Below are 27,835 nucleotides of genomic sequence, written 5' to 3' on the forward strand. Positions count from 1 at the left end.
CATCTCCTCTCACCTGTCATTCTGTCATGGTTCTCTCACTTCAGCGTAACATGTCGGTCCCCAACCAATACCGTCAGAACTATACACAATGGTTCATGGTGAGACAAAACCAGATACTGCAGGCGCGAGCCCCCAATCAGTTATATGGCAACATTCTTCCGACAGCTCCCAACTCGGGGTATATTTTTGAATAAAGTGTGGAAACCATTGGCCTGCACAAGTGAGCTCTGATCAGCTGGTGAGCTCCAAAACGCGGTGTGGTCTGCATATGCACCACCGCAGCCTCCTTGCATGTGGAGATACTACGACCATCTATATAGACTCGTTTCTCACGTCCAAGATCCAGACAGAGTGTCAACATCATAAGTTCGTCCTAAGCTCTGTATACGCAAGTTATGAAGGCCTCTCCGTTGCCTCCCCCGTGCATTCTTCCTACCATTTCGGCATCTTCTAACCTCCCAAACCAGCACAATACCGCGAATGACCCAGAAGAACAGAAATCCATTATTCAAGAATGGGACAATCAACAGAAACAGATCTTGCACCAGTGGCTTGATATTGAAGCTGTCGGCTTAATTTCTTTGGTGCGCGCGGCATGGGCTGTGGTGCTTCGATGCTATACGGCCCAGGACCATGTTTGCTTTCAGATTTCCCCAGGAGACCAAGGTGACATCCAAATATATGGCTGCCACGTTACTGGATCAACAAGGCTACGAAGCTTACTTTGCGATACCGGCGGAGGGGAAGGAGTTGAAGAAAGCTGCCTATATAACCGCCATAAGCCGCTGCATGGCGCGCCCGAACGACTGTGCAACACTATGATCTATGTCGGAGAGGATCCCGTACGAAGGATGAATGGGGTATGTTGCTATCTCAACTGTCATTACCCGATGTCAGACAGTCGTATTAACTTACAAAACAATACGTAGACTGATATCAGCGTGGGAATCCGTCACAGCGAACATAACGGAGCCGTTGTCACGGCCATTAACTACAGCACCTTAACTAGGTCTCGCCAGCAGGCTGACACCGTATTACATACCTTCCATCACACAATCACCGAAATTCTCCGGCATACCGAGCAGACGGTGGGAGATTTGCATCTCTGCAGTAATGCAGATGTTCAGCAAATGGCACAATGGAACATGGCATTCTGTAAGAAAACAACCTATGGTGAGCAATGCGTCACGGAGGTCATCTTGCGACAGTGTTGTGAGTACCCTGATGCTATGGCCATCTCGGCATGGGACGGCCAAATGACGTACTGTGAACTGGACCGGCATTCTGCTCGATTGGCAGCACAACTGGTGAAGCTTGGCATTGGCCCCGAGATATGTGTTCCACTGTGTCTGGAGAAATCGAAATGGGTGGCGGTCGCCGTGTTAGGCGTGCTACGAACTGGGGGAGCATTCGTGCTCGTTGATGTCTCCCATCCCCCCGATCGAATTCGTAAAATTTCTCAGGCCGTTTCAGCGCCTGTTGTAGTTTGCTCGCGCGCATGTGAGTCGCTAGCCCGGGGTTTAGCGGGTAAGCTCGTGGTCATCGAAGGATGTCTGATGTCGAACGGGGATCATGACGAGGATGTCCCCCTTCCAAAGCACCAATCCTCACCCTCGGATGTCCTGTACGTTGTGTTCACTTCAGGAAGTACCTCGGAACCAAAGGGGGTTGTGATGGAACATGGGTCATTCTGTGCCTCTACCCATGCCACTGCAAGTTCACTTATGCTGGGACCGGACACCCGCCGCCTACAGTTCTCCTCCCACGCATTTACCATGTGTAATCGTGAGCTGCTGATGACCCTCATGGTGGGTGGCTGTCTTTGCATCCCCTCGGAGGAAGACCGCATCTATGACCTTGCTGGGTTTATCAATCGACACCGGGTGAACTATACATACCTGACTCCACCAATGGCCAGCCTGTTGTCTCCCTCCGACGTTCCTACCCTTCGCGTGCTGTTACTCGGCGGCGAGCCCATTGGGGGATTCCATCTCGCAGAGTGGACCAGCAATTTACGGGTGATCTACGGCTACGGTGCGAGTGAAACTGCCGGTGTGGCCATACTGGCCTCAGATCTGAACTCCGGCTGGGATCCACGCAACATCGGATTTGCATGTGACTCCTGCCTATGGGTAGTTGATGCCGACGACCCGAACCGACTGGTGCCGATTGGCGCCGTGGGGGAGTTATTGATCCAGGGAAAGGGGCTGGCAAGGGAGTATCTCGGAGACGAGACGAGGACGCGTTCAGTCTTCCTGCAGACAGCGGATTGGCAAAGAAGGCTCATGCAGCATGGGTACAGTGCGCCTCAGGAGCGTCTGTACCGGACGGGGGACCTGGTCCGATACAATCTAGACGGATCTATCCATTATATTGGACGAAAAGATAGCCAGGTGAAGGTGAACGGGCAACGGGTGGAACTGGGCGAAGTCGAGTTTCATATTAGAGACTGTCCGGAGCTAGTGAGTCGAGGCGTGCGGAATGTTGCTGCGATTGCTGTCAACACTGCGGCGACCCAGGAGGGGACAGTGCGTACGCAGCTTGTTGCCTTCCTTGAGCATGGCCCGTCACAAGTGACGAAGGAAGACGAAAGGGAGTACCAGGGAGTAAGGATAGTCCACTCTGACGTGTTGGCTACGGCACTTGAGCAGCACTTGGTCCAGTCCATACCCCGATATATGATCCCGGTGCATTTCTTCTTTGTCTGCAGCATGCCCATGACCAAATCCGGGAAGCTCGATCGACTGCGCTTACAGGCCATTGCATCAGACATCCTCACCGCTGGAGACAGCGACCCAATTCCTAACCGGTCCACTGCCACAGCAGAAGAGCGCGTCTTACAGGAGATCTGGATGGAGACTCTAGGGCTACCGCACAAACCTCGGAAGCAAGATGACTTCTTTAGCAAAAGCGGCGACTCGATAGCAGCGACTAAAGTGGTTGGACGCCTGCGGGAGAAAGGCTTCATGCTCAGTGTCGCCGACATCTTCAAGCACCGAACGCTAGAAAGAATAGCCTCGGTTCTCTGCGCATCGCAACGCGTGACCGCGGAATGTGCGCCCTTTTCGCTGATTACCGCAAATATCACTCTCCTAAATGCCGTGATGAAGCAGATCAAGGTAGAAATTGACGATATTGAGGACATTTACCCCTGCACACCTATGCAAGAAGGTCTCATGGCCCTGTCGATTAAGAATCCCGGTTCCTACTGTGGCTGTTTTACATGGACGCTGCCATCTACCGTTGATCTCCAGCTGTTCAAGGCAGCATGGGAGACAGTTTGGATGAAGAACCCGATCCTGCGCACACGCATTGCCCGTCTGCCGCAGGGCATGCTGCAGGTGGTCGTGCGAGGGGACATTCCTTGGTCGACAGTCACAGAGGACAACGAGCTGGGCACGGGCATCAAAAAGCCCCACGTCGACAATGGGCCCCTGGTCCAGTTCTCGATCGCTGCCAGTCACGGCTGCACATTCCGCATTGTCATTCACCATGCCATCTATGATGCCTGGTCGCTCGATATCCTCTGTGAGCAGGCACAGCATGCATATAACGGTGCCAAGATCGATTTCCACCCGGCCAACACATTTATTCCCTATCTGCGAAAACATGCCGGTCCACTTTCCGCCCAATTCTGGAAATCAGAGTTCGCGGAGCTTAGGGCAAGCCAGTTCCCTGTGCTCCAAGGGACCATGCTTGGACAAGGTTGCGCGACGATAGAACTGAAGCATAGGCTCCCAAATGCGGGGACTGAGTTTACCATATCATCCAGTCTTCGGCTCGCGTGGGCTCTTGTCCTGGGGCTTGAATCGGGTTGCGATGATGTAGTCTTTGGAGCCACCGTGACTGGACGGGGTGCGGATGTTGAAGGCATTTCTGGGTTCACTGGCCCTACGATCGCAACAGTGCCGGTTCGAATCCAGCTCCGATACGGTCAATCAGTCGAGGAAAACCTCGTTCAGGTACATGAACAATTTGCGCGCATGATTGCCTTCGAGCAAACGGGCCTCCAGCACATTCGCCTGGCGGGACCCGACGCAGCCGCCGCTTGCGAATTTCAAAACCTACTCGTCATCCAGCCGCGAGGGCGTCAGCAGGCCATGCGGCATGGCATCTTTGGCCAACCATTGCCGAGCGCCGACAGCTCTCTGATAACTGGCATGGACTACCCGTTGACACTCATCTGCGAGGTAGGGGAGCAATCCCTTGTCTTCAAGATGTCCTTTGCGCGAGAGGCCATTGCTGAGCAGGATGCGCAGCGGATACTGAAGCAACTGGCTCACGTTCATGACCAGGTGGTGGTTGGCGGGAAGAGACGACTCAGGGATATCGATCTCATCCATCCAGAGGACCTTGCACGGCTCAAACAATGGAACAGCCATATCCCGCCACGGTCTCATGTCTGTGTCCATGATATTATACTGCAAACTTGCCGTACGCGGGCAGAATCTGTAGCAGTCTGTGGGGTCGACCAGCAACTCACATATGAGCAGCTCGACAGATACTCAGCCTACGTTGGCCATTGTATAGCGACGAAAGATATCCGCCCAGGGGATATTGTGCCCCTGGTGTTTGAGAAAAGCCCGTGGACTGCTGTTGCCATGCTTGCAGTCTTAAGGGCCGGCGCCGCTTTTGTGCTGCTCACCCATTCCCACCCTCTGCAGCGCCTCCAGAATCTGGTGTCGGAGACACGCGCCAAGCTCATTCTCTCCTCGAAGGCGTGCGCCAAAACAAGCCAACAACTTCACTCCGAGGTGGTTGTAGTTGATAATACTATTGCGGATCTTTATGCAGAGGCACGCTGTCTCCCGTGCACTTTGCCCAAGATGTCTGTCACCCCCGAGGACCCAGCTTTCATTCTATTCACATCAGGTTCCTCTGGTACTCCCAAGGGGATTGTGCTGCCTCATGGAGCAATCACGAGTGGGCTTGCTGTTCGCCAGAAAAAATTGCGAATGAACCCAGAGAGTCGAGTCTTCCAATATGCTTCTTACGCTTTCGGCGTTGGAGTCTTGGATCATCTGCTGTCGCTGATGACGGGTGCATGCATCTGTGTTCCCGACGAGGAGGTCTTGCGCAATGATCCCACTAAAGCTGCCAGAGATTTGCAGGCAAATAGAGTGCTCGCCGTTCCGTCATCGATGCGCTTGATTGAGCCCCGAGGCGTTCCAAGCATACAGACGGTGCTGACTGGAGGAGAGCCCCTGAGGCGAGAATTAGTTCGGGAATGGGAGGGCCAGGCAACCTTGATCCACTGCTATGGATCTGCGGAGTGCAATGTGGTTGCGACAGTGTATGAAGGTGTGCGCGTGGACGATGACCTGGCCAAGATCGGGACTGGGATCGAGGTAGCGACTTGGATAGTTGATCCTGATGATCATCACCGCCTGCTGCCCATCGGATCCGTGGGAGAACTTCTCTTGGAAGGGCCAACAATTGCATCAGGGTACTTGAACAATCCAGAGCAGACGGCAGCCGCGTTCGTTGACTGTCCGCAGTGGCTCGCCAATATTCGTGCCCCTGGTCATGCAGAGAGACTGTACAAGACAGGAGACCTAGTTCGATATTGTCCGGACGGGTCGCTAGTGTTTTTGGGCCGGAAGGACTTCCAGATCAAAATCAATGGCCAGCGCATCGAGCCGGGGGAGATCGAGCAACGTATCTTGGGTCACTTCCCTAAAGTCAAGGAGGCAGTTGTCGACCGCGTCCAGCTCAAGTGCAATAATGACCAAGCAGTCCTTGTGGCCTTCCTGTCGTCTCGTACCAGACATATCTGGGGAGAGCCACCTCATGTGGAATGTTCGCGCGATTTGGAGGTCGCACAAGGTCCATCCAGTCAATTTTATCTGGACATGCACGATATTGCAGCCTACTTGGGGCAAAGCCTACCATCTTATATGGTTCCGTCAGTCTTCGTTCCTCTCACTGGTTTCCCCAAAACAGCTACTGGGAAACTGAACCGTCGCCGACTGCGTGAGGTTGTCGCCATGTGGGATCGCGATCGAGTCAGCCTTTACCACACAGAGCGCCTAGGAGGCGCCGGCGCCCAGGTGGCAGTCACCGATGAAGCAAAGCAGATGGTTACCCTCGTTGCTACTGTCCTCGACATGGATCCCACGAGTGTCTCCGCGAAGGGGAACTTCTTCATTCTTGGCGGAGACTCAATCGCTGCGACCCGTCTGTCTATGCTGGCCAAAGAGCATGGACTCTTGTTGACTGTTCAAGATATCTTCCTCCACCCGGTCCTATCGGACATGGCCGAGGTGGCGAAGCCTTTGGCAGAATCCCGTCCCTCGCCAGAACTTGGAACCACCGGGCAATCGTTGTTAGTCGAAGAAAGGGCACAAAGGATTAGGGATATCGTTTCGCGGGTTCTCAAAATGCCGAAGACGGCCGTGCGCTTGGACAGCAACTTCTTCAGCCTTGGTGGGGATTCCATTACATCGTTCGAGCTGGCCCTTATTGCCAAGCGCGAGGGGATACATTTGACCGAGGACACAATTTTTAAGTCCCCAGTGGTCATTGACATGGCTGCGGCATCACGATCGGTTGCATCTGGTGCCCGGCGCTCAGATTCGGAGGGTAGCCGAATTGACACACTCAACATACCCTCCGGGTCAAATGAGTACGAGAGGATATACAAACGGCTGTCGGCAGAGATATCTAGCAGTGTCGTCGATGCTCATCCTCTCTCCGAATTCCAGCAGATGACCTTGGCGATAATGAACTACCGCTACTACTGCGTTGCATTGCCTCCCAATTTTGACCGGGGCCGACTCTGCCGTGCATGCCAGGCGTTGGTCGACAGGCACGCTATCTTTCGCACTGTCTTCACATCTGATAATGGGGAGACGATCCAGCTGGTTCTCAAAGAGTGGCAGATATTAATCCACGATTACGAGGTCGACGATCTTGATCGACACTGCTCAGAGGACGGAGCCACTGCCCAGGCCCCCACGAGTAGTGGGAAACCACCGCTGGACGTGCAGCTGGTGACCCTGAAAGGTGCCCAGGACACGTTTCTCGTCTTCCGACTCGCACATGCGCTGTTTGACGGCTACTCGCTCTATAATCTGATTCATGATCTTTCCGCGTTGTATAACGGCCGGTCCTTGCCTCCCACCAGCTCATTTTTGACGCATTTGCGCGCCGCAAAAGCCATGAAGACGGACGCCGCCTATAGCACATGGCGACGTCTGCTGCATGGGTCACAGATGACATCGCTGCGCCAGCACCGGCTGCCCGTTCCCGCTGGGACGGGGCGAGCTGCACCAGCATATTTAGTGAAGGCTATGAAAACAATCCCGCGCGTGTCCCCCCCAACCAATATCACATTATCTACAGCTCTCAAAGCCGCGTGGGCAGTCACGCTGCTGCGGTATTTTGCTCCCATCACCCGTTGTGCGGAAGAGACCACCGCGGACGTCGTCTTCGGACAAGTCTTCCACGGGCGCGAACTGGATGTGCCCCATGAGGATCGCATCATTGGGCCATGTATCAGCATAGTTCCAGTCCGCGTATCGTTCCAACCATCGACGTGCAAACTGGAGCTTTTGCGCACCGTGCAGCAGCAGCTCCTGGGCACAATGTCGTGCGCGGCATTGGAATACCAGGACATTGTGAAGAATTGCACGTCATGGCCCGAGACAACCCCGATGGGCAGTTTTGTGCGCGTACGCAATTACGAGATTGATCCACCGTGTTGGCTGGATGGAGTGGCGTGTGAGACCACTTACAAAGTGCTTCCTAATAATCCGTCCGAGAGTGCCAATGTGCATATCCACCCTACCGGAGACGAGCTGCGTGTAGACATCACAATTTCGAGTCACGTTCTCAGTCCAGAGCAGGTGGAATATGTCGTGGAGGATTACTGCCGGACCATCCAAGCCTTTGATAGCGATGCTATAGCGCGAGAGCCTGCGATATCCGCTCCGTAACATAGTCCAGACAGGCTGCATAAGACCATAGGGAATAACCGTTTTCAATAGAACAGGAATCTTCAACAGGGCGCAAACCTGCTCACGTAGAATGGCATAGATTGTAGCTTTACGTGATAGTAAGCATCGATACGGACGGGTTATCACCCAGCTGCGGCAGAATCGGGGAGAGGAATGTGAACGTATCCCTTCCTTCCAACCTCCGATTCCCCCAGCTTCAACCCACCCACCACGGAACAGTGCAACTCATCTTTCCGTTGACCTTTCAACATTATTGAATTGCAGACCCGCAGTTTTCGACCATGTCTGAACCTTGTAAAGAGCCCGTGGCGGAGGGACGGATATCAGAGGAGATGAATGGTGGAACAGTGGCATCGACACCCGCACAGCAGTCGGCGCGATATCCTTCCATGGCGCAGGCCATCCTGATCATGATAGCCCTCTATACCACTGTGTTTCTTGTTTTTCTGGTGTGTAATAAGCCCCGCATTCCTCTGGTTCCCACAAACTTTGAGCCCTAATCCCGTCCAGGACAGATTGATCATCGCGACGGCCATTCCGCAGATCACGGACGAGTTCCAGAGTCTGGGCGATATCGGGTGGTATGGAAGTGCCTTTATGCTCACCGCGTCCGCGTCGCAGCTCATGTACGGCAAAATCTATACTTTCTACCCGGCTAAATGGGTGTTAATTGCCTGCATTACGATCTTTGAGGTTGGCTCTGCCGTTTGCGGTGCTGCAGCGTCCTCCGTGACATTGATTGTTGGCCGCGCTGTTGCGGGCATCGGGTCCGGAGGGATTGCTTCCGGCGCCATTCTCGTCATCGTCCTGACGTTCCCTCCGCGGCTGCGGCCCATATTCCAAAGCCTCAATGGGGCGATCTTCGGGATTGCCTCCGTGCTGGGGCCCTTGTTGGGTGGCGTTTTCACAAAACACCTTACGTGGAGGTGGTGTTTTTACATCAACCTGCCCTTCGGAGGCGCCGCCATGGTGGTGATCTTTCTTCTACTCCGTGTTCCGCCGCCAAACCAGACCCAGACGAGTCTCCGGCACCAGTTGCTGCGGCTGGATCCGCTGGGAAATCTGGTCTTGATCCCCAGCGTGGTCTGTCTTCTGCTGGCGCTTCAACGGGGAAGTTCTTCCTCCGACTGGAGCGGCTGGCGCGTCGTGCTGCTGCTTGTCCTCAGTGGAGTCTTGTTCGTGGCGTTTGTGTGTTGGGAGGCGTGGAACAAAGAGCGGGCGTTGGTCCCGCCCCGGGTCTTCATGCAGCGGTGCGTCCTCGTTGGCGTGTGGTGGACCACCTGCATGTCCTCCGCCATGATGGTGATGCTCTACTACCTTCCGATCTGGTTTCAAGCCATCCGCGATGCCGACGCAGAGCAATCGGGCATCATGAACCTGCCGTTCCTGCTGCCGATGGTGGTGGCGAGCATTGGGGCGGGCGTTCTGGTCTCGACTTTTGGGTATTACAACCCGTTCATGTTCGCCTCGACGGTCCTGGCGGCTGTCGGGGCCGGGATGCTCTCGACGCTGGAGCCCGACAGCAGTCGCGCGCAGTGGATCGGCTACCAAGCGATCTTCGGCGTCGGCGTCGGCCTGGGCTTCCACCAGGCCAATGTCGCGATCCAAACCTGTCTGACGCCGGCGGATGTGCCCGTGGGCGCGTCGTTGCTGATGTTTGCCAATCAGCTCGGTGGCGCAATCTCCCTCGCCATTGCAGAGGCGTTGTTCGCGAGTTTCCTCACCGCGAACCTGTCGCAGGTCGCGGGCGTCGAGGCGGCAGTGGTTGCATCGGTCGGCGCTACCAAGTTGCGCCAGGGCCTGTCGGGTGCGATGTTGACGGGGGTGATTCAGGCGTACAACCGTGCGATCACGTCGACATTCTATCTGTCCGTTGCGGCATCCTCCTTATTGGTCGTTGGGGCCCTAGGGATGGAGTGGAGGGGCGTGAAGGAGGTGCCGCACCGGCAACCCGATGCGGTGGAAGCTGAGAAACAAAAGAGTTGATCTCCGCATCATAGCTGGCTTTCGTTAAAGGATTATGCGGTACCGTATAGAAAGAGATAAAAAAAGGACCAGATGTACATGATGACCAGAGCTCAAATCGTGGTTGTATATCTTCATTGGCGGTTAGTCCTCACGATCAGCCGACGTTGTTGGACCAACCGAAGACGCTGAAGGACTGATGGAATCAACCCTCCCGACCACTCTGTTGAGCCCAGGCAAAGACTGTACCGTCGTTCTGTTCCTTTAGTTTCCTTTGCAGCCTACTCCTATTACCGCATTGTCTTATTCTGGCTTCGTGATGCCGACGTGCATACTAGCAGCTCAGTAGCCGCCAACTTATGCATTGTAAACAAGGGCAAACGAGTAACATTGCACCTACTGCCTGCCGCTAAAGTAACGGTACTCGTATGGTTGGTTCGTTTCAGCCACCATGTAAAAGATTGAAATGGGGCAGTATGTCAATCGTTGTTGATTGCTTTCATAGGTAGACAGTACTAGGCATGATCATATCAGATTACGCGGTTAGAGCTTCATCTATTCAAGCTAGGGCTTGATTTGTACCAAATGCCCGAGGTAAGAGTCCAGTGCATGTTATCCTATCTCAGACCGCAAAATGGACTGACTGGGTGGTCTCATAGGCCAAATAAGAGAGTCTCGAAAGACGTGCCAATTCTTCATCTTCTCCTTTTTCCACCAGTATGACATGTATGTCCATCCATCATCTAGCTATATAAGACCAATTTATATATATTGCATCTCTGCTAATATCCCTAAAAAGAATGTAACATTGATATTTACTACTATTTGTGGTAAGTCGTGCCAATCCAAGTGGATCTTGACAAAAATATATATCAAAACGTGTACAGCAGCTTAATACACATTAAGGAACGGGTTACAGAAAGTACTTGATTCAAGGCCTACAAATTAAAATGATATGGTAATGAGACCCGCAAAATAATATGCTATTGAAAACCGTGTACACAGGTCACTGTGTACGCAGGTCACCCGAGCTGCCCTGAAGTCTCGCGAGTCACATGACTGCCAAGGGCTTACTAAGTAATTTCACCACGCCGGAGTGAATATCCTGACCAGAGCCGATCTGTAACCACATTCTGCCTATTACATAAAATCCATGTTTCCAGAATAGTGGATACTAATAACAGCGCTATGGGTCTTCAGAAAGGCCACTTAAGTAGCTAGCATGGCCCTGTCTGTTCTCATCCTACTATCATCAATTTCAAGGGAGCAACACTTAGGCAATCTGTTCTCTCTTCTCCCAGCGACACAATCTATTTTCCTATCAAAATTTAATAAATGGATGCTGATAAACAAACATCTGCGTCGAGCCCTCATACTTCCTCGGCAGTTCCTTCGCGGCGGATTAGTACTCTCAATAGTATCGTACAGAACCCATGGAGCTAAGCACAGTTGTACCTACAGTGGAGGAATATCAGGAGCTAAATTGTCAGTATACTTTCTATCGTGCTGTTCACTGCACTGTACGATGCCAGTGGAGTTACATGGGGTGGCCAAATGGCGGAGAGCTGGCCCTGTCGCTCAATACCGTCTTGTTGCTTCTTCATTATGTCATCTCGCAGTATGTCGATGGGGTAAGAAAATGATGGCTGTGTCACAGACGACTTTGTTGGCATTCTCAGGTCCTATACTCATGTTTCACAATAATTTTGCGCCAGGCCAAGTCTAGATTGTTGACACCTGTGTGCTTTGTCATCCTGCAGTCTGCACTCTCCACTGTTGCCTGTGAGAGACACGTCCGGCTACTAGATATAAACAACTTTCATCCAACAGATATGGCAGCCAGACTCCCATTCGAACTTCTATGTGAGATCGCAATCAATCTCCAAGATGCAGGCGCTTCTCTGGTCGCATGTACCACTGTCTGTCGTCGCTGGCAGGCAGTGTTTGAGTCGTTCATTTACTCCGAATTGAAGGTGTATAGTGAGGATGGTTACAATGGACGCAGCCTTTGCCTCAACCAATTCCGAGAATTCACTTCTGGGCCACGAATCACAAGACGAGTATGGGTTCGTCAGCTGCGTTACTATATTGTTCTCCCCTTTGAACTCCCAGACTGGACGACTCATCAAGAGGAAGGTTATACCACCAACAATCCCGTTCGACAGGCAAATGACACCGCCTTTCAATCAGCAGTCATCAATCTGTTCAACGCTCTAGAGTCTTGGGATAAGATTCATCGTCTGTCTGTCGTTCTGGTACTTCGAGGACGTGAGCTAGGCGAGGAGCCTTATACAACAGAGAGTGAAGAAGTTATATCGCATAGAGATGGGCTGACACGGTCTGTCCCTGTGTATCGCGCGCGATTCAATAGTAATGGTACATCGATGCTACGCGATGTTTCATGCATTGATAAAATATCGCTTCCCAAGGGGATATGGGCAGGGGCCATAATGCAGATTGTTCGACACTGTCCGGAACTCACAGAACTATATATGGACCTGGATCGGTGGATCACACCAGGACACCTGGAATACATGAAACAACGGCGTCAGGGTATGAAGCTTTCCTGTCCAGCAATACCACTATGCCTTATTCCCAGTGCTCTCGGTTCCTTGCTGATTCACATGTAGCTGTCGCTGAAGGTCTGAAAGATATCTCCCTCTCTTTGAGGGTTTTTCACTTCGCCTATGAATACGAGTGGGATTGGCAGGATGTCGTGCCTGCCTTGAATGTTTTATCGTCAAGCGTTGATGTCCTATCCATCAGAATCCGAGAACTGAGTCTTTCCCTCCGTGAGCTACAACTAGGGGAAGTTCCTGTGTCCCTGGATTTCCTCTGGCCTTTGGATGAGGAAGATCACTCACTACCAGCCAACAAATCTTTGCACTGGCCCAATTTGGAAATTTTGAGTTTATCATTTCAGCCCTTCCTTCCTTCAGGTAGGAACCCTTCCCTCAAATATCCATATGTTTGTATGGACACCGTAGGTGCAATATGCCAGACACCTAAACCACTAACTTTCCAATTATAAACAGGTGAGCGGATCGTTCACCTTACTGCAGAGGGGAGAGAAGTGTCCAGCTACGAAACGGACGAACTGGAGCGACCCCTCGAGGGACCCATCTTCAAGCAAGAGCAGTTCCATCGGCTGTTTATCTCTTTGGGTTACGCCGCAAGGCGTATGCCTCGCGTGAGGGCCATCACGGTTGCTCTCAATCACCCAGAACATTTCTGGTTCAGGTTTATAACCACAGATGGCGCGATCAGCGTCCAGCGGGAGATAGGAAGTTGTGGTTTATATATGCCTGATGATCAGGTTGCTGCTGCCTGGGGCTTTCAGCTTGATCATCATCAGCTCACAGGTTTGTATTATGAGGCAATTTTGTCTGATTGGCCGCCGATCGAGCGGAAGTCTATGTGATTTCGAGCAACTTGGAGGTTGTCATTGCCCGAATGACACTCCCCTGGGAGCCTTTTTCGGGACCATCCAGTTTTCCGCGATGCTCCCTCGTTCAGAGCCAAGAGTTGTCAATGCCAAAGATGTCCTCAACATGTATCCGTCCGCTCTTCCTCGAGTATTTCGATGAACCCGAGCAGGGGTTTCTCCAGGCCATTGTTTTCTGTTTTAGCCAACCGCAGGATCACCATCTCTCATACACCAAAGCCGAGTTCGATTGCCCACTGCACCGGCTTGGGACTTATTTCACGTGGGACGATGGGATCTCTCCAACAGATTAGCGTCGAGGCTCTTGCGGCGAGTGCTCGCCCTTTGCTACGTGAACAAGGATCAGGGGCTACCACTTCGCTCAATGCATTTACCAAGTCAGAGCTGGTCTGCTAAAGAGTCCGTCCTAGGGAGAACGCCTCTCCGCTGCATTTCTGTCTCCGGTCGATTGACCGGCTCGGGGCTGGACAACTCACTGTGTCATCTATGCCTCCGAGTCAAAGCTGAATCCCCTGCCGATGGTTTTGATTGCGACCTGTGGTGGCGATGTAGAAGTAGTTGTCGGTGACGTGTCTCGTCCTCGTTGGTACAAAGCTGCATAAATGGCGCTACACAACCAAGCTCAAATAAAAGCAACACTTCGCGATCCAACCCCCTAACAAGCCGGCGTTAAGAGTACATATTCACTAAAGCAGAGGAATATAGTCGCGTGGCAGGCAGGCAGAGCAGTGATAGTACTAAGAGAGGACAATCGTATCAATTGTGAGAGGTTATAGCCACAGTGACAGCCACTACATTCTAAAGTCACATCTCTCATGCAAAGACCCCCGGAGCAAACTGTAAGTGGATACTCTTTATAGCTGGCTGCATTAGTGAATTTACACTGTCCTGACCAGCTCAAAGAGAGCAACCGCGTCCCCCGTCTCTAATTCCAATTTGCTCTCTATTTCTACAAGACTCCAAAACTCTCTAGTGTCCAAATGGGAGGGAGAAAATGAAAGGGACCTAGCACTCCAACAGCTGCTATACAATGTGAGTTAGATAACGAACACACCAGAAAAATGGAAGTGCTTGTCATTAGGTGAGAGATTCTCAACCCTTTCCACCGGCCCTCCACAAAACTGACTTCGCTGGTAGCAATTTCCTCAACCCAAAATACAGCGATTTGACCATCATCTGTGATGATCAAGACTTCCCAGCTCATAGGAACATCATCTATCCTCAATCCAAGTATTTTGAGGTGGCGTGTGATGGAAGATTCAAGGTGTTTCGCTTCCCTCTTTACCTATATACAATACTGATATGCATGCATCGACAGGAAGGTGACGGGCAGATAAGACTTGATGACCGAGATCCAACCCTGGTCAAGAAGGCGCTTGAATTTCTCTACACGGGCAACTATACCTACGAACCACAAGAATATCCGGAGATGGAACCGCTGTCCGAAGGAGAGATCGAACATTTCGCAGAGGTTGAGGGACAAACAAGCATGGCAACTCCACGAACCGGGAAGGCTTACTTCCATGCGCAGATGTACGCTCAGGGCGACTACTTCCAAATTGATGCTCTCAAGTGCAAGGCGAAGGAGTACTTCAAGGAGTCCGTGAGGTACCCAACTCGAGATTCATTCACGTCCGCTGTCATTGAAGTGTACAATTCCACAGCGGAGAATGATCGGGGACTCAGGGATCTTGTCGTGCAACTTACAACCAGTAACCTGGCACGTCTGAGAAGGGCGGAGGATCCTATACTGGACAGCAAGCTCTTGGACCGTGTTCCCAGTTTCATGCGTGATATTTGTCTCTCTGCGGTGGAGAGGTGTGCTCAGCTTCAGAGAGACTACGGAGACTGGCGCTGCTAGAATGCAGCAATATGTAGCTATACGCTACCTCTTCAGCACTTGGTGGCTATGGAGCTAGTCATGTCTACAAGCATGGTCTAACGGTATTGGAAACGGACAGGTGAAGACAAGTTCATGATTAACTAGACTCAAGAATGATATTATAGTGCTCAACTATAGATTTTCCAATAACAATATACTGATACTACCTCAAGACCATCCTCGACGGACCCTGAAAGAACCCTGCTCCCGGATATCCCTGCTCGAGCTGCCAACATACACCTGGAACGTTCCACTGGGCACCACCCATTTCTGCTGCTGCACATCCCAGTAGCTCAGATCCCGGCGCGTCAGATCAAACGTCGCGCGGCCCATCTGGCCAGGCTGGAGCATCAGCTTCTGGAAGCCACGCAGTTGCTTAGGGGGCGTTGCAGGCGCAGAGTCAGGAAGACCTATGTAAAGCTGGGCCACCTCGGCACCAGCCACGCGTCCATTATTTCTCACAAAGACGGAAACCTGACCGACCACCTCGAACAGGTCGGCGGGACCGCCGGGAACAACCTGGCCGTTGGCCGCACCGGCAGTCGTGAACACGTTCACCCAGAGACCGCTGTACTTGAACGTGGTGTAGGACAGGCCATAGCCGAACTCGTACCGTGGGGTGATCCCCTGTGCATCGAAATGGCGGTAGTCGACGTACAAGCCCTCGGTGAAGTCATCCGTCTGGGCATTGATCCAGCTGGCGCCGTAGTCGGCTGCCTGCTTGGCGATGGTGTAGGGGAGCTTTCCGTTAGGGGCCGTGTCGCCGTAGATCACGTCCACAAGGGCATTGCCGCTTTCCTGGCCGGGGAGGCCGGCCCAGACGATGGCCTTGACGCTGGGCTGGGCCAGGATGGTCTCGAGGATGATGGGGCCGACGCTGTGGACGACGACGATGACGTTCTTGCTGGCGGCTGCGACGGCCTTGACTAGCTCGTTGCCGTTGTGCCAGGGATCCAGGGTGTTGCGGTCGCCCTCGTTGCCCTCGACGGTGATGTAGCCCTCGCCTGAGTCGGAGTTGATGAAGACGATGGCTGTTTCGGCCGCAGCGGCCGCAGACGCTCCCGCGGTGGGGTCGTCGGTGGTGCTGGGGACGATCTTGGTGCCGTCGGCCACAGCGCGTTTCTGGATGGCGTCAAGGGGCCCGACGAGGTACTGTCCAGTTAGCATGTCGAATTCAAGAGGATGCGTTCAAACGTACGGGAAACTGGGTGGTTCCGCTTCCCCAGCCCATTGCGAGTGTGCCATTGTTGCAGCCGCGGTCAGAGCAGGCATTGGGTCCGGCAGGGTTGACGATGGCATCAAGGCCCACGATCGCTAGACTCTTGGGCTTGCGCAGGGGCAGGGCGCCCTGGTTGTTCTTGAGCAAAACGATCGAGTCGCGAGCGACGGCACGGGCGACGGTGGCGTGGTTGACTGTCACGTCGACGTTGGCCTTGCCGCCATTCCAGGAACTGAAGGCCACGGGAGGATACCCCTTGTCCTGGCCGACGAGGTACCACGCGGCCAGAATACGAGTGACCATGTCGTCGAGGCGAGATTGCGGGACGGATCCGTTGGCCACGGCAGCCTCCAGATTCTGTCCCCAGAAGATACTGCCGGGAGGACTGCTGAAGTCACTCCCGGGCATGGTCATGTCCAGTCCGGATACGGCACTGTTGACAGTGCTGTGCTGCGCATTCCAGTCGCTCATGATGTACCCAGGGAAGCCGAGCTCCTTTTTCATGAGCTTGTTGTTGATCGCGTCGCTCTCGCACGCCCAGGTGCCGTTGACCTTGTTGTACGAGCACATTACCGACGCGACGTCGGCCTTGACTGCGTCCATGAACGGCCACACGTACAGCTCGTGTGCTGCACGGTCGCCGATATTCGAGCTGATTGTGTCGCGGTAGTGCTCCTGCTCATTTCCCAGCCAGTGCTACTTCATAATCAGCACGAAGCTCTTCAGGTTAACGGGGAGAGTATACCTTGGCGCAAGCCTGCACTCCCGAGTCCTGCATTCCTCTGATGGTTTTCTCCATAGCAACACCACTCAGGTACGGATCAACCGAGAATCCCTCCCAATTTCTGCCTCCGTTGGGATTCTTGCCCAAAGGTCCAGCCACGGGACCAAGCTGCACATGAACACCCAGTCCCTTCGCCTCAGCGCCCATTGCTGCTCCCCGGGCATACAGCAGCTGCGTATCCCAGGTCGCACCGGCATTGATACCCGCTGGGAAGGCCGTGACGGGATTTGCGAAGCGGATACCCAGCGGCGAGTCCTGCAAACACAAGGAAGGGTAGTCGATCGACTCAGGCTTGTATGTGTTGCCTACGCAGGGGCCGCCCATCCATGTGACACCAGTCACCAGCCCTACCTTTTCGGTCTGGTTGAGCTTGTGCAGGGCATCTTTGGCGCGAGAGTACGCTAGATCCCAGTTGCTGCCACCGGAACCGTAGGCGTGGACGGTCACGGCGGCCGCCAGAAGAGAAAGGAACAGGTTCTGCATGTCAGCGGACGTCGATGCTGATCACTGGGAAACTGATCGGACAGGGAGGGGTTCGTCGCTATTTATCCTGCGCCGAAAAAATAGCGAGAGGGAAAGAATCGACAGGGGCAGAGGCCCCTTGCTTCCCCGCATGGGCCATGCCACTGTTATTAGAATCAATAGTGCACGGCCACAGCGGGCAGATCGGAATGAAAGATGGAATGGACCATCTCGCGGGGTCTAGATTGATGAGCTAGACTGCATTTTCCTGCTGTAAAATCATCGCATGGCTCTGAAAGATGCACCCCGACATCGCTTCGCTCTCGTGGCACTGTTACATCGCTGAGTTCTCCGCAAACTTTACCAAGGAGATTAATATTACATGGGCCATCATTATTGGACTGGTGCAAGGCATGGGCTCACTAGAGACGGCTAGTATTCTTTTCCTTATTTCCCCGCAAAGGATGGGCGTGATTATGACCGCGTCGTGGACGCTGGGCATTGCGGGGTGGGGGAAGCCGACAAATCAAGGCCGAATCTACTAGTCTGTTTGGTCTCGGCTGTGCATTTGATTAAGTATTGGCCGTCTCCTTTTAAGGAGGCCTGTACAGTCGTTCTGCGGCGTGCGAACAAAGGAGCAGAGATCAACATGAATGGGGACGGCTGACACTTCACACCGCGGAAAGGACATATGTCACAAAGCTTTGGGTGCAGATTTCTTTGAATTTTCCTGCTTATTGACGGTATAGCTCCTCGGCATTTATGCCTGTTTATAAGATCAGGCATCTTCCTCAGAGTCGCGGGAGAGACCCCATTTACCCATTCAGGCAAGCTGGCAAGTCGAAATGATGATCAGCTTCAGGATTTCCCCTTTCGTGCGGACTTGGCCTTTAACCCCGCCTCGCTACAATGCTAGGCAGTTGAGGATATCGGCCAGATGCCGATACCTCACTGTAAAATGCAGGGTAGGTCCGTGTGGCGCTGAAGACAAATCTTGGTTGGCTTAAACTCCGGCGCTATTCAGACTTACCATTTCCGTGTTAGGGCACTCTATTCCGCTTCGTCTATACCTAAGAGACCATTCAACGGAGATATTACTTCTAGCGAATTAGCCTAGACACGAGTTGAAGATATTCAGGGTCCTACCCATCGGCTTCTCGGGCCTAGATGCCTGTCCCCAGGATGCAATTACCAGTGCAGATACCGTATTTGCCGGCAGATTGTTTCAAATGGGACACTGTCATGGCGATTCTTTCTGTATAGAGAAGGCCTAGTCCTATATTCTCTATATCCGGTTACAGAATGTTTCAACAGGTGAGGGCCGTGATTAGGCTGTTGTCAACATGAAACACCAACAGCCTTGAGGACACAATGGCTTCTTCAGAGGAGGTGGTCTTCACCTGCGGTTCAGCATCTATAAAGAAGGCCGTCCTGGTCTTTGTCGAGTCAATTCTCTTCCAGTCCAAGCCTTAAGAGAGAATTTCCTGCAGAACAACATGAAGACCTTCGCAATCTTTGGAGCCCTCTTCTCCTCTGCCCTCGCTCAAACCCTCTGTAACCAGTATGGCACCTACAGCAACGGCCGGTATACAGTCAACAACAACCTCTGGGGTCAGGGCTCCGGCTCCGGCTCCCAATGCACCTACGTTGATAGCATCTCCAACTCCGGCGTGGCGTGGCACACGACCTGGACGTGGTCTGGCGGCGATAACCAGGTCAAGAGCTACGCCAACTCGCAGGTCGCCCTTACCAAGAAGCATGTCAGCCAGATCGGCAGTATCCCAACCACCGTGCAGTGGAGCTACGATAACACCAACATTCGTGCGGACGTAGCGTACGATCTGTTCACAGCTGCGGATATCAACCATGTAACCTACAGCGGGGATTATGAACTGATGATTTGGTATGAGTTTGTCTTCAGGTTGGACTAAATGGACCTAACCGATTGGCATAGGCTCGCCCGCTACGGTGGCGTCCAGCCCATCGGCTCGCGGATTGGCACTGCCAATATTGCCGGCCATACGTGGGAGCTGTGGTACGGCGGCAGTACCCAGAAGACGTACAGCTTTGTCTCTGCCACCCCGATCACCTCATTCAGTGGAGATGTCATGGACTTTTGGCGCTATCTGACCAACAACCATGGCTACCCTGCTTCGAGCCAGTACCTGATCAGTAAGTGCCCTCAGTTAACCTGCTCGTTCGTGACTGACTGGTGTAGATATGCAATTCGGGACTGAGCCGTTCACTGGCGGTCGTGCCACCATGAAAGTGTCGAAGTTCACTGCCAGTGTAAACTGAGCTGGTGAGCTTGCGGGACCATGGCTTCATGTTGGACCATAGCCGCTGTGCACTGGTTGAAATAAGGGGTATTATGGAAAATCCCACATTAGTCATAGAGACTGAGAATGCGGCAAGGAGACCTTCATCCATACTGATCCTAAGATCTGCGATCATGTTTTACTGTCTTTCTTGGTATATTGGTTTGCTCTCAATATTCGCTTTGTTGTCATAAACAGATAACGGTATACTATGAATCAAGCATGCAGAACTGCTCTCAATCTCGTTGCATCCAAATACCACGGCTGTCAGCTCGGCTGTTACCGCTTCGCCGTTAGCAGCTCCGGATGATGGAAAGAATGAAAGGGCTGACGGCAGTACTGTTTACCTTTCTCCATTCCAGGAGAGCGGGATACATAATTATGACTTTCATCTCTCAGACATCATTCAGACTGTGACCAAGGAATAATCAATGTACCTTCCATAAAGTACCATGTCTCTATCAGCTCCATCAATACACCTTGACGATAAACCAACAATCTTTCTTCAAATCAGCCGCAATGACCCTCCTAGACAATGAGTCAGGACTTATGGTAAAACTTTGCTTGGCGAGACGTTCTATGCCCGACTTGATTGGGCTTGTTCCAAGCTAACCGACCAGAGACCAGTATGATTGGCTTTACCACTGCGCTGAATGCAACCTAAGAAGCAACTAGTGGGTTAGACTTAGGCATTAGCTCAGAGAAGTGAGGCGCCCTATATTGCAAAAATGGTCAGCAGAGATATAAATCATGTTCATTCCAACATTCCATGCAGGGAGCTCTGATAGCTTTACGTCCAGGTCAGCCTGCACAGAATGCGGTCCGTGTACGCACTCTCATTATTAGTCCCGCTGGGCTGTTTCAAGCTCAGTCTGGCGGAATTTGTCCTAGTAAGTGCATCACGCATAATTTCCATAAACTGTATTTGATGATGCTCATACCGAGCAGACCATGCCATGGGTAGGCTTTGCAGGCTCAAGCAACTACTGGCAGGATTATGAGGGACGCGTGATAGGTGAAGTATGTCTTATGGCGCCGCGGACCGTCTGTCATAATCTGACCATTACTCGAGAACGGGGACACGACGACGTACGCAATCAATTGCCCTCCAGCAAGTGACAAAACGTCTTGTCTCAGGCTCGATCCAGACGCGACATTGATCGCTGCTCCCAGCTGTAGGCCTTCGATGTACCCGGTCAATGGACATGACTGACCGGATCACGCAGCCTACGACCTCATCATGAGCAACAATTTTCAGTGCGTTCTACTGTTGAAATAATCCTGCTACGCGCTGACGGTCCTAGTTATACAAGCACCGGGTGCACCTTTACAGGCTCTCCCACACCCACCACCGCCACTTGCTCGTACAGCCAGTCATGGCACATTCGCTCTTCCACCGTGACTCGTGATAGGACATTTGTTCTCCCTGGAACCGAGATTAGGGAAATCGTGTCGGCTACCTTGACTGTGGCAGGGACAGGTCCATTCCCTACTGGCACTGCGGCGACTGCTACTGCAGCTACAACGAACAAAACGACGAGCTCTACTGCAGGTGCGACCGTAGCAGGCACTTTCCCCACGAGCACGACAGCCTCTGGAAACGTCGCAGGTAGAACAATGGCGCCGATGATGCTGGTGGGTGCGGTGATGGCCGGTATGGTGGTGCGAGCATAACTTTCGTGTCCCTTACCCCTCTAAGAGATAGTTCTGTTGCTGGTGAATATCCTTAGCATATTATGGCTTAAATTCCCCCACTTGTGCCATCGTCTAAGAGTGTGGAATAAGGGCTGGGTCATCGGCTGTGCCAGACACATACATCAGACCTAAACATGTGTACTGGCTCGCAATAAAATGAAGAACGAAACAATCCTGGTCTTCGAGGTGCCATTCCAATGGAGTCTTGGACAACTTCAGACCGAGATCAGCTTCTATTTCCGCGTCTATTATCTGAGACTTCGCCATAGATCAGAGTGTCCGTGCTGTTGCGCCTTTGCTTTCAGTTGGCGACACCTAAATCAGGCAAAGTTTACATCACATGTTTTGCCGTGGAGGGATAGATTTTGCAGTAGTCTTCTACATCTTTTATATAACGTCCATGTAGAGCCGCGTTGAAATTGTGGCCAACTAGACCGGGCGGGAGGATCTGAAACTTTTCTCTTGCGCGTTCACGGCAGTCTCGAGTGTAATACTATTCTGGAGCAGGAGCCTCAACTGGTCGCGTTTTATTGAAGATGGGGACAATAGCTTAAGTGCAGCACACATGAATTTGGTCTTGCCCCTCGTCTTTCCGCTGGCTCCTATAAGGAGTCATCGAAAGATGTGCATGATTATGCGGACCACTCCGCTGTAGGAAACGGCAGCCGCCGATGCAGCCTTCTTACAATCTCTTCATACATTGGCTCCGTCTCTGGTGTGATGACGCCATGGCGAATGAAAAAGTCAATGACCACAACCGCACTATTTGGTTTAAACATGCCCCTGCCCAAAGCGTCAAGCACCTGGTTCAGATTCCAAAGTCGAAAGTCTTCAACCTCGGAATCCTTTGGTTGGGGAACAATACCTTCGTCCAGCTGAAGCTCATACAGGTATTCGACCTCGGGTAACAGAACAGCCGTCGAGGCCCCGTCAGTCCCTAGCGCAATAGATGACTCTTTCATGTGGAAATACGAGATAGCCCCGACAAAGCTCATGCCACTCTCGATAATTTCACGTTCGATAGACGCTTCCTCTGTAGCCTCGAGAATCATGGCGCTTCGCGGCGACTCTCCCGCGCTCAAGGCCCCGGCCGCAGTGCAGTCCAACATGCTCGGATAGGTCTGCTTCTGCATCGAGCGCTTAGCGATCCAGAGGTGAATACCATTTTTGGCGTCTTTGACGTAGCAAAGCATCTGAACGCCGCTGGTTACAATGCCGAATAGTGAGCTAGCTGACCGTTCAATTTCCAAGATAACGACGCCACCGGGTCCGTAAACTGGGAATCTTTCGTTGCGCCAGCCCTTTAGGATATTGGTATACCCGGCTTCAATCATCCTGTTGATTGCGTCTTGAATGATTCGAGTGCGTATGGACGCTGCATTGTCTGGGGGGTTCAGTAGGACAATTGCCCCGGACTCGATAATCCAATATTCTTTTGGCCATGCGATGCTCTTCACAAGGGAGTTTGGGATGTATCCGAGACTTGCATCGATGCCTTGTACTTTGAATGCGTGGTAGGATTTGAGCGTTTGCGTGAAGCGTACTGGTTCCTCCTCGTAGTATGGGAAGCTACGATGTGTTAGTATCTATGCATTGAGAATGTGCCAGAGCTTTAGGAATACATGCTTATCTAACTCGGAGACAATGTCAAAGAGGGTTTTGGACATGGTCGTATGTGCTGTAGATCCGATCGGGGGATGTTCGAGGTGAAAGAATGCGGTTGGCTTACTCCGGCTGTGTGCTACGTGTCTCCAGTCTTATCTTACTACATGGACTATTGGTAACTTGATCTCTCTGCCCCCTGGGCAGACCCCGTCCATTCACTAATGGAAAGATTACCTAATCTGCACCTGTCGTACGTCTGGAGTACAAAGGAACAGCCAAAAGCGGAGGAACAAAGCAGATAGCAGATTAGCAAAAAAGGGGCTGGCTTGACATAAGGGAACTCATTTATCTCACCGTCCATGGAACAGGTCAAGCAACTGCCGAAAGCTTATTTTGTTATATTTCGGTCGCTCGGAGTCGCAGTCTGCCTAATCTTTCGCAAGCAACCGTAGTAACGTAGTTACAAACTTGGCGTGTGGGTGTAAGGCCTCGGTCTGTGCGTTTGAGGATGGAGGATGATCTACTGGGCTCTTAGTCATGACCCTTGCATGTATTGTTCTGGCGTTGTGACAATGAAGATATAAAGACCGACCGGAATGCTCCTTAAGGAAGAGACTGAGATTCAACAGTATTATTGAGTAGAGGATTAGTTCTCACTTCCAAAATGTCGAAGACTATTACTGTCTTAGTGACACCGGAAACCACTGGTTACGCTATCAAGCACATTCTTGAAGATCCCAGCTCTCCGAAGAAAACAAAATCCGTGGCATTACCTGTGACATAACGATGGAATCAGCTTAGGAACTTGTCAAGCGAGATGTTGATGTTGTTTTGGTGCTTGGTCAGGGGTTTATCGGTGTGCCGAGTACTGATATGATATATATACGCACCGGCGGTGTGAACTCCGACGAGTCTCTCACCAACGCCCTGAAAAGGGGACACTTTTTTTCTTAGTCACCAACTACTGGGAGGCCGCCAATGGCGACATTCGGTATTCCCAGGGCAAGAATGTGACATAGGTGGCTAAGAATATTAGTGATTCTCACGTCAATTTTTCTTCGCTTCCCCATGTGACGGAGGCAACATCGAGAAGTATATCAAAGAACATGTGGTACAGAGCACACTTGTTCTTCCTAGTTACTATATGAACAACATCACTCAGATGATCACCAAGAAGGACAACGGGTATATCAGTCGTTCTACTGGTGGACGGTCAGAGGGCCAAGGTCCCCCTTTTGATGCCGCCGAGGACACTGCTAAGCATTTCCAGCCAGTATCAAGGGAGCTTCCAGACCGCCCAACGGCCCTAGGTCTTTCCTGAGCCGCTCTCAAAACCTGGACAAAATGAAGGGACAGCATGTCCTTGCAATTCTGCATACTACTCTCCCAAGGAGACGGTCGATACCTTCTCCAAAGTAACTACCGGGAAGGAAGAGGTGGTTGTTAGGACCGCGCTTGAGCAATACAGGGCGTCATAGCCGGAAGCTGACGCTCAGGAGTACTTTGAGAACCACCTGATTGTTGAGGATCCGGGCTATTTCCTTGGAGAAAGTCTCGATGATAGCCCGAAGCTGCTCCATTGCAAGCCCACTACCTGGACTGAATTTGTGGAGAAGAATGCTGCTGCTTGGGGTAGGAAGCCCATTTCAATCTCCTGGCCAGCTTCTAATCCAGTCAAGGAAAAGAAACTTTTCGCAGCTCTACTTCACAGACTTGAACCTCTACTTGAGATACCACGGAAGAGTCAGTCTCAGCTGTATGACCCCTAATTTGTACTGATATGCAGGTGATTTGGTATGGAACATTGAATACTCGATTCATAGTCAGTTGTATAGATTGCTACGAGCGTCATAGTGTCCTGGTAGGTCTTGTCAACCTGCAGTAATCCAAGAGAAACGCAGATTATTAGACGTTAAAGCAGTTGATAGATATTGTTGTATCCCTGCTGTGGTGACGCTGCTGCTATCATCCCTACTAGCTAGAGATGGCTATCTAGACAGCTTTTTGGCTAAGCTTTTGATATGTGGCAGTTATGCTTTACAGGAAGTACGGGAAGTAATAATATGTAACTATTCCCTTGCTGCCGCCTCTTATCAAGTTAGCTCTAGTTGTATACGCTCATCGCTATTGTCTTTTTCCATGTAAAAATAGTGACATTAATGAAGCACGTTTCTGAAACTATAAGGTGAAGTCTAACTATGACCAGAGCATCAGAAGACTGAAATGGCCTTGGCCGAAGGTTTCTTTGTGCCCTGCATTAGGTTCAGCCAGATAACGTTTGCCTGCTATGGCTTATCTGTGTGCCGGAGATACTGATTGTCAAGTCCGGATCAAGGCCAGCAAATACCATTCAACCCCCAATTTCCGAGTCTGGTTCAGACTAGTGCTTACCAGGGCTAATGCCAAGATGTCTACCCCAGATTCCTACTGGCCCTAAAAGTGTATATTCTGCAAGTGGCTTACGAGCTACCCTGTGTATGAAAAAAGATTTCTCGGCATTATGCTGGACGTATCTCCCAAGTACTCCGCACCCTCATTATCAAGCTCAACAAACTACCTTGCCTGATCATTAACGCATCCTCTTACAGAAGTACTCCAATATGACTCAGAGTAAATGAGTCACAGCAGATTTTACCGTACTCGACGATGGAAGGAACCTCTGGAGAAGCAAGTACATAAAAAGCGCTTTAGAAGACATATCTTTCAATTCCATTCCCATACAGTAGTCTTCCTCTGCTCATCTTGACTTTCTGCATCAATTACTATGTCTCCCCTCGTCTGGCTCGTTACAGGATGCTCCTCCGGATTTGGCCGGGTCTTCGTGGAGCAGATTCTCGCTCGTGGAGACCGAGTCATTGCAACCGCGCGCCGAGCCGAAAGCATAGAAGATCTGAGCAGCGCCGGAGCCGCCGTCTTGCAGCTTGATGTGACAAGCGACCAGGATAATCTCAACCAGACAATGGCAAAGGCAATTGCAATGTACGGTCATATTGATGTGCTGGTGAACAACGCCGCTTATGTTGCTGTTGGAGCCTGGGAAAATGTCCCGTTAGTTACCCGGCCTTCTTTCTCACTATAGTAGCCCTGTGCAGCTTATACCTTTGCCGCAGTGATGAAGATTTCCGTGCAAATTTTGATACGAACGTTTTCGGTGTTTTCAAAGTCACCAAGGCTCTTCTGCCTCATTTTCGACAGAGGAGGTCAGGGACGACTGTCTTCATTAGCTCCCGATCAGGGTGGTATGGTGACCCATTGGTTGGTCCATACTCAGGAACCAAGTTTGCCCTGGAAGGTCAGATACCTCGTAAGTTCCTCGAGTGCAGTCGATTGACCTTTGCAGGCCTCGTCGAGAGTCTCTGGAGGGAGACCGAGCCCCTAGGCCTCAGGACTCTTCTGATTGAGCCCGGCCGGTTTCGAACGTTGCTACTCTCCAGCTCGAATCTGAAAGTCGCGCAGTCCAGTATTCCTGAGTACATAGGGCGATCGGAGGACTTACGGAAAATGCTCGCTACGGAGGATCGGGCGCAACCCGGGGATGTCCAAAAAGGAGTATCCATTATTTTGGACCTTGTCAGAGCAGAGGGCGTCGCCGCAGGAACGAAGATCCCTTTTCGACTACCCCTTGGTACAGATTGCTACGAGACAATCAAGGAAAAATGCGAGGAGACCCTAAGACTTCTGGATGAGTGGAAGGGTGTTATTAATAGCACGAATTATGCTAGTTGCTAGTTCGGGATGAATCGAGATGTCTCTTAGACCCTCCTAGCCAGATATTATTGATCAAGTTGGTTATAGCAAGCCCCATTACTAAGTCTGTGTAGTGGGCTTTATTACTGTACTTGCAGCTATCAACGCAGCTGTCCAGGGGTGGACTATGCCTATTGCTCCTCCTGCTTAATCTCAATGTATTCACCAAATCGCTATTTAAACTTATTAATTGTTGATTCAGGCCCCCTGTGGTTAGGTTAGCTTATGCTGGACTCTCCATGCCACCTAACTTACAGGAACCGAAGTAATATATGATAGATCATAGGGGAAGAGAGCTTTTCAGCATCTGAAGTATTAATATAACTAGAGAGATCCGAACTAGCCAAATAGACTTATAATGCTTACTCGTTTATTCCCCTCAGATGGGAGTCCGACTTGACTACACCTTGAGGCGTTTCTAATATAATCAATTATAGGTAGGCAGCAGCTCATCTTGAGATATAACGTGAATATCAACTAAATCGGACACCTACCTGAGCCAGACAACCCCCCCAATCCAATCCGACGCATTCAAATTTACGCTATCCAAACAGCTACCAGCCACCAAAATTCCGTCAAGCCTCTCAGAATTTCGTGGATCAAGAGGGAAGGATTATATTAGCAATATCTACGTTACAAAAAGAAAAGGGATTTTAAGTATTCACCGCACTGTAGAAATATTCAACCTGCCTAAATCTACCCTCTATAGGACATTTCATGGAGCCCTTGCCTGTCATGTCAGACCAATCATTGTC

General features: G+C 51.6%; 9 protein-coding genes across 9 annotated transcripts; 7 read left to right on the top strand and 2 right to left on the bottom strand.

Moving 5' to 3' along the window:
• Positions 1-851: 851 nt before the first annotated feature.
• Positions 852-7,937, top strand: Aud_010114 (nonribosomal peptide synthase; the record flags this gene model as incomplete). Its single annotated transcript, XM_043294957.1, has 2 exons — positions 852-860; positions 930-7,937. 2 exons carry the CDS (start codon positions 852-854, stop codon positions 7,935-7,937), a joined length of 7,017 nt encoding a protein of 2,338 aa, XP_043150892.1.
• A 302-nt stretch (positions 7,938-8,239) lies between these two features.
• Positions 8,240-9,944, top strand: Aud_010115 (MDR family MFS transporter; the record flags this gene model as incomplete). The annotated part of the gene is made up of 2 exons (XM_043294958.1): positions 8,240-8,407; positions 8,469-9,944. 2 exons carry the CDS (start codon positions 8,240-8,242, stop codon positions 9,942-9,944), a joined length of 1,644 nt encoding a protein of 547 aa, XP_043150893.1.
• A 1,811-nt stretch (positions 9,945-11,755) lies between these two features.
• On the top strand, positions 11,756-13,344 carry Aud_010116 (uncharacterized protein; the record flags this gene model as incomplete). The annotated part of the gene is made up of 3 exons (XM_043294959.1): positions 11,756-12,476; positions 12,554-12,862; positions 12,959-13,344. The coding sequence occupies 3 exons, from the start codon at positions 11,756-11,758 to the stop codon at positions 13,342-13,344; spliced, it is 1,416 nt and encodes a 471-aa protein (XP_043150894.1).
• A 1,330-nt stretch (positions 13,345-14,674) lies between these two features.
• Aud_010117 (uncharacterized protein) lies at positions 14,675-15,229 on the top strand (the record flags this gene model as incomplete). Its single annotated transcript, XM_043294960.1, has 1 exon — positions 14,675-15,229. One exon carries the CDS (start codon positions 14,675-14,677, stop codon positions 15,227-15,229), a length of 555 nt encoding a protein of 184 aa, XP_043150895.1.
• Positions 15,230-15,418: 189 nt separating this feature from the next.
• Aud_010118 (beta-glucosidase) lies at positions 15,419-17,736 on the bottom strand (the record flags this gene model as incomplete). The annotated part of the gene is made up of 3 exons (XM_043294961.1): positions 15,419-16,402; positions 16,449-17,165; positions 17,215-17,736. The coding sequence occupies 3 exons, from the start codon at positions 17,734-17,736 to the stop codon at positions 15,419-15,421; spliced, it is 2,223 nt and encodes a 740-aa protein (XP_043150896.1).
• Positions 17,737-19,211: 1,475 nt separating this feature from the next.
• On the top strand, positions 19,212-20,013 carry Aud_010119 (glycoside hydrolase family 12 protein; the record flags this gene model as incomplete). Its single annotated transcript, XM_043294962.1, has 3 exons — positions 19,212-19,618; positions 19,670-19,887; positions 19,934-20,013. 3 exons carry the CDS (start codon positions 19,212-19,214, stop codon positions 20,011-20,013), a joined length of 705 nt encoding a protein of 234 aa, XP_043150897.1.
• Positions 20,014-20,848: 835 nt separating this feature from the next.
• On the top strand, positions 20,849-21,707 carry Aud_010120 (uncharacterized protein; the record flags this gene model as incomplete). The annotated part of the gene is made up of 6 exons (XM_043294963.1): positions 20,849-20,923; positions 20,982-21,053; positions 21,106-21,122; positions 21,171-21,208; positions 21,260-21,290; positions 21,338-21,707. The coding sequence occupies 6 exons, from the start codon at positions 20,849-20,851 to the stop codon at positions 21,705-21,707; spliced, it is 603 nt and encodes a 200-aa protein (XP_043150898.1).
• A 653-nt stretch (positions 21,708-22,360) lies between these two features.
• Aud_010121 (thiamine pyrophosphokinase-related protein) lies at positions 22,361-23,395 on the bottom strand (the record flags this gene model as incomplete). The annotated part of the gene is made up of 2 exons (XM_043294964.1): positions 22,361-23,297; positions 23,364-23,395. The coding sequence occupies 2 exons, from the start codon at positions 23,393-23,395 to the stop codon at positions 22,361-22,363; spliced, it is 969 nt and encodes a 322-aa protein (XP_043150899.1).
• A 2,702-nt stretch (positions 23,396-26,097) lies between these two features.
• Positions 26,098-27,062, top strand: Aud_010122 (SDR family oxidoreductase; the record flags this gene model as incomplete). Its single annotated transcript, XM_043294965.1, has 2 exons — positions 26,098-26,381; positions 26,444-27,062. The coding sequence occupies 2 exons, from the start codon at positions 26,098-26,100 to the stop codon at positions 27,060-27,062; spliced, it is 903 nt and encodes a 300-aa protein (XP_043150900.1).
• Positions 27,063-27,835: the final 773 nt, after the last annotated feature.

The sequence above is a fragment of the Aspergillus udagawae genome (assembly GCF_001078395.1).
Source record: "Aspergillus udagawae IFM 46973 DNA, scaffold_8, whole genome shotgun sequence".
NCBI classification, from domain to species: domain Eukaryota; kingdom Fungi; phylum Ascomycota; class Eurotiomycetes; order Eurotiales; family Aspergillaceae; genus Aspergillus; species Aspergillus udagawae.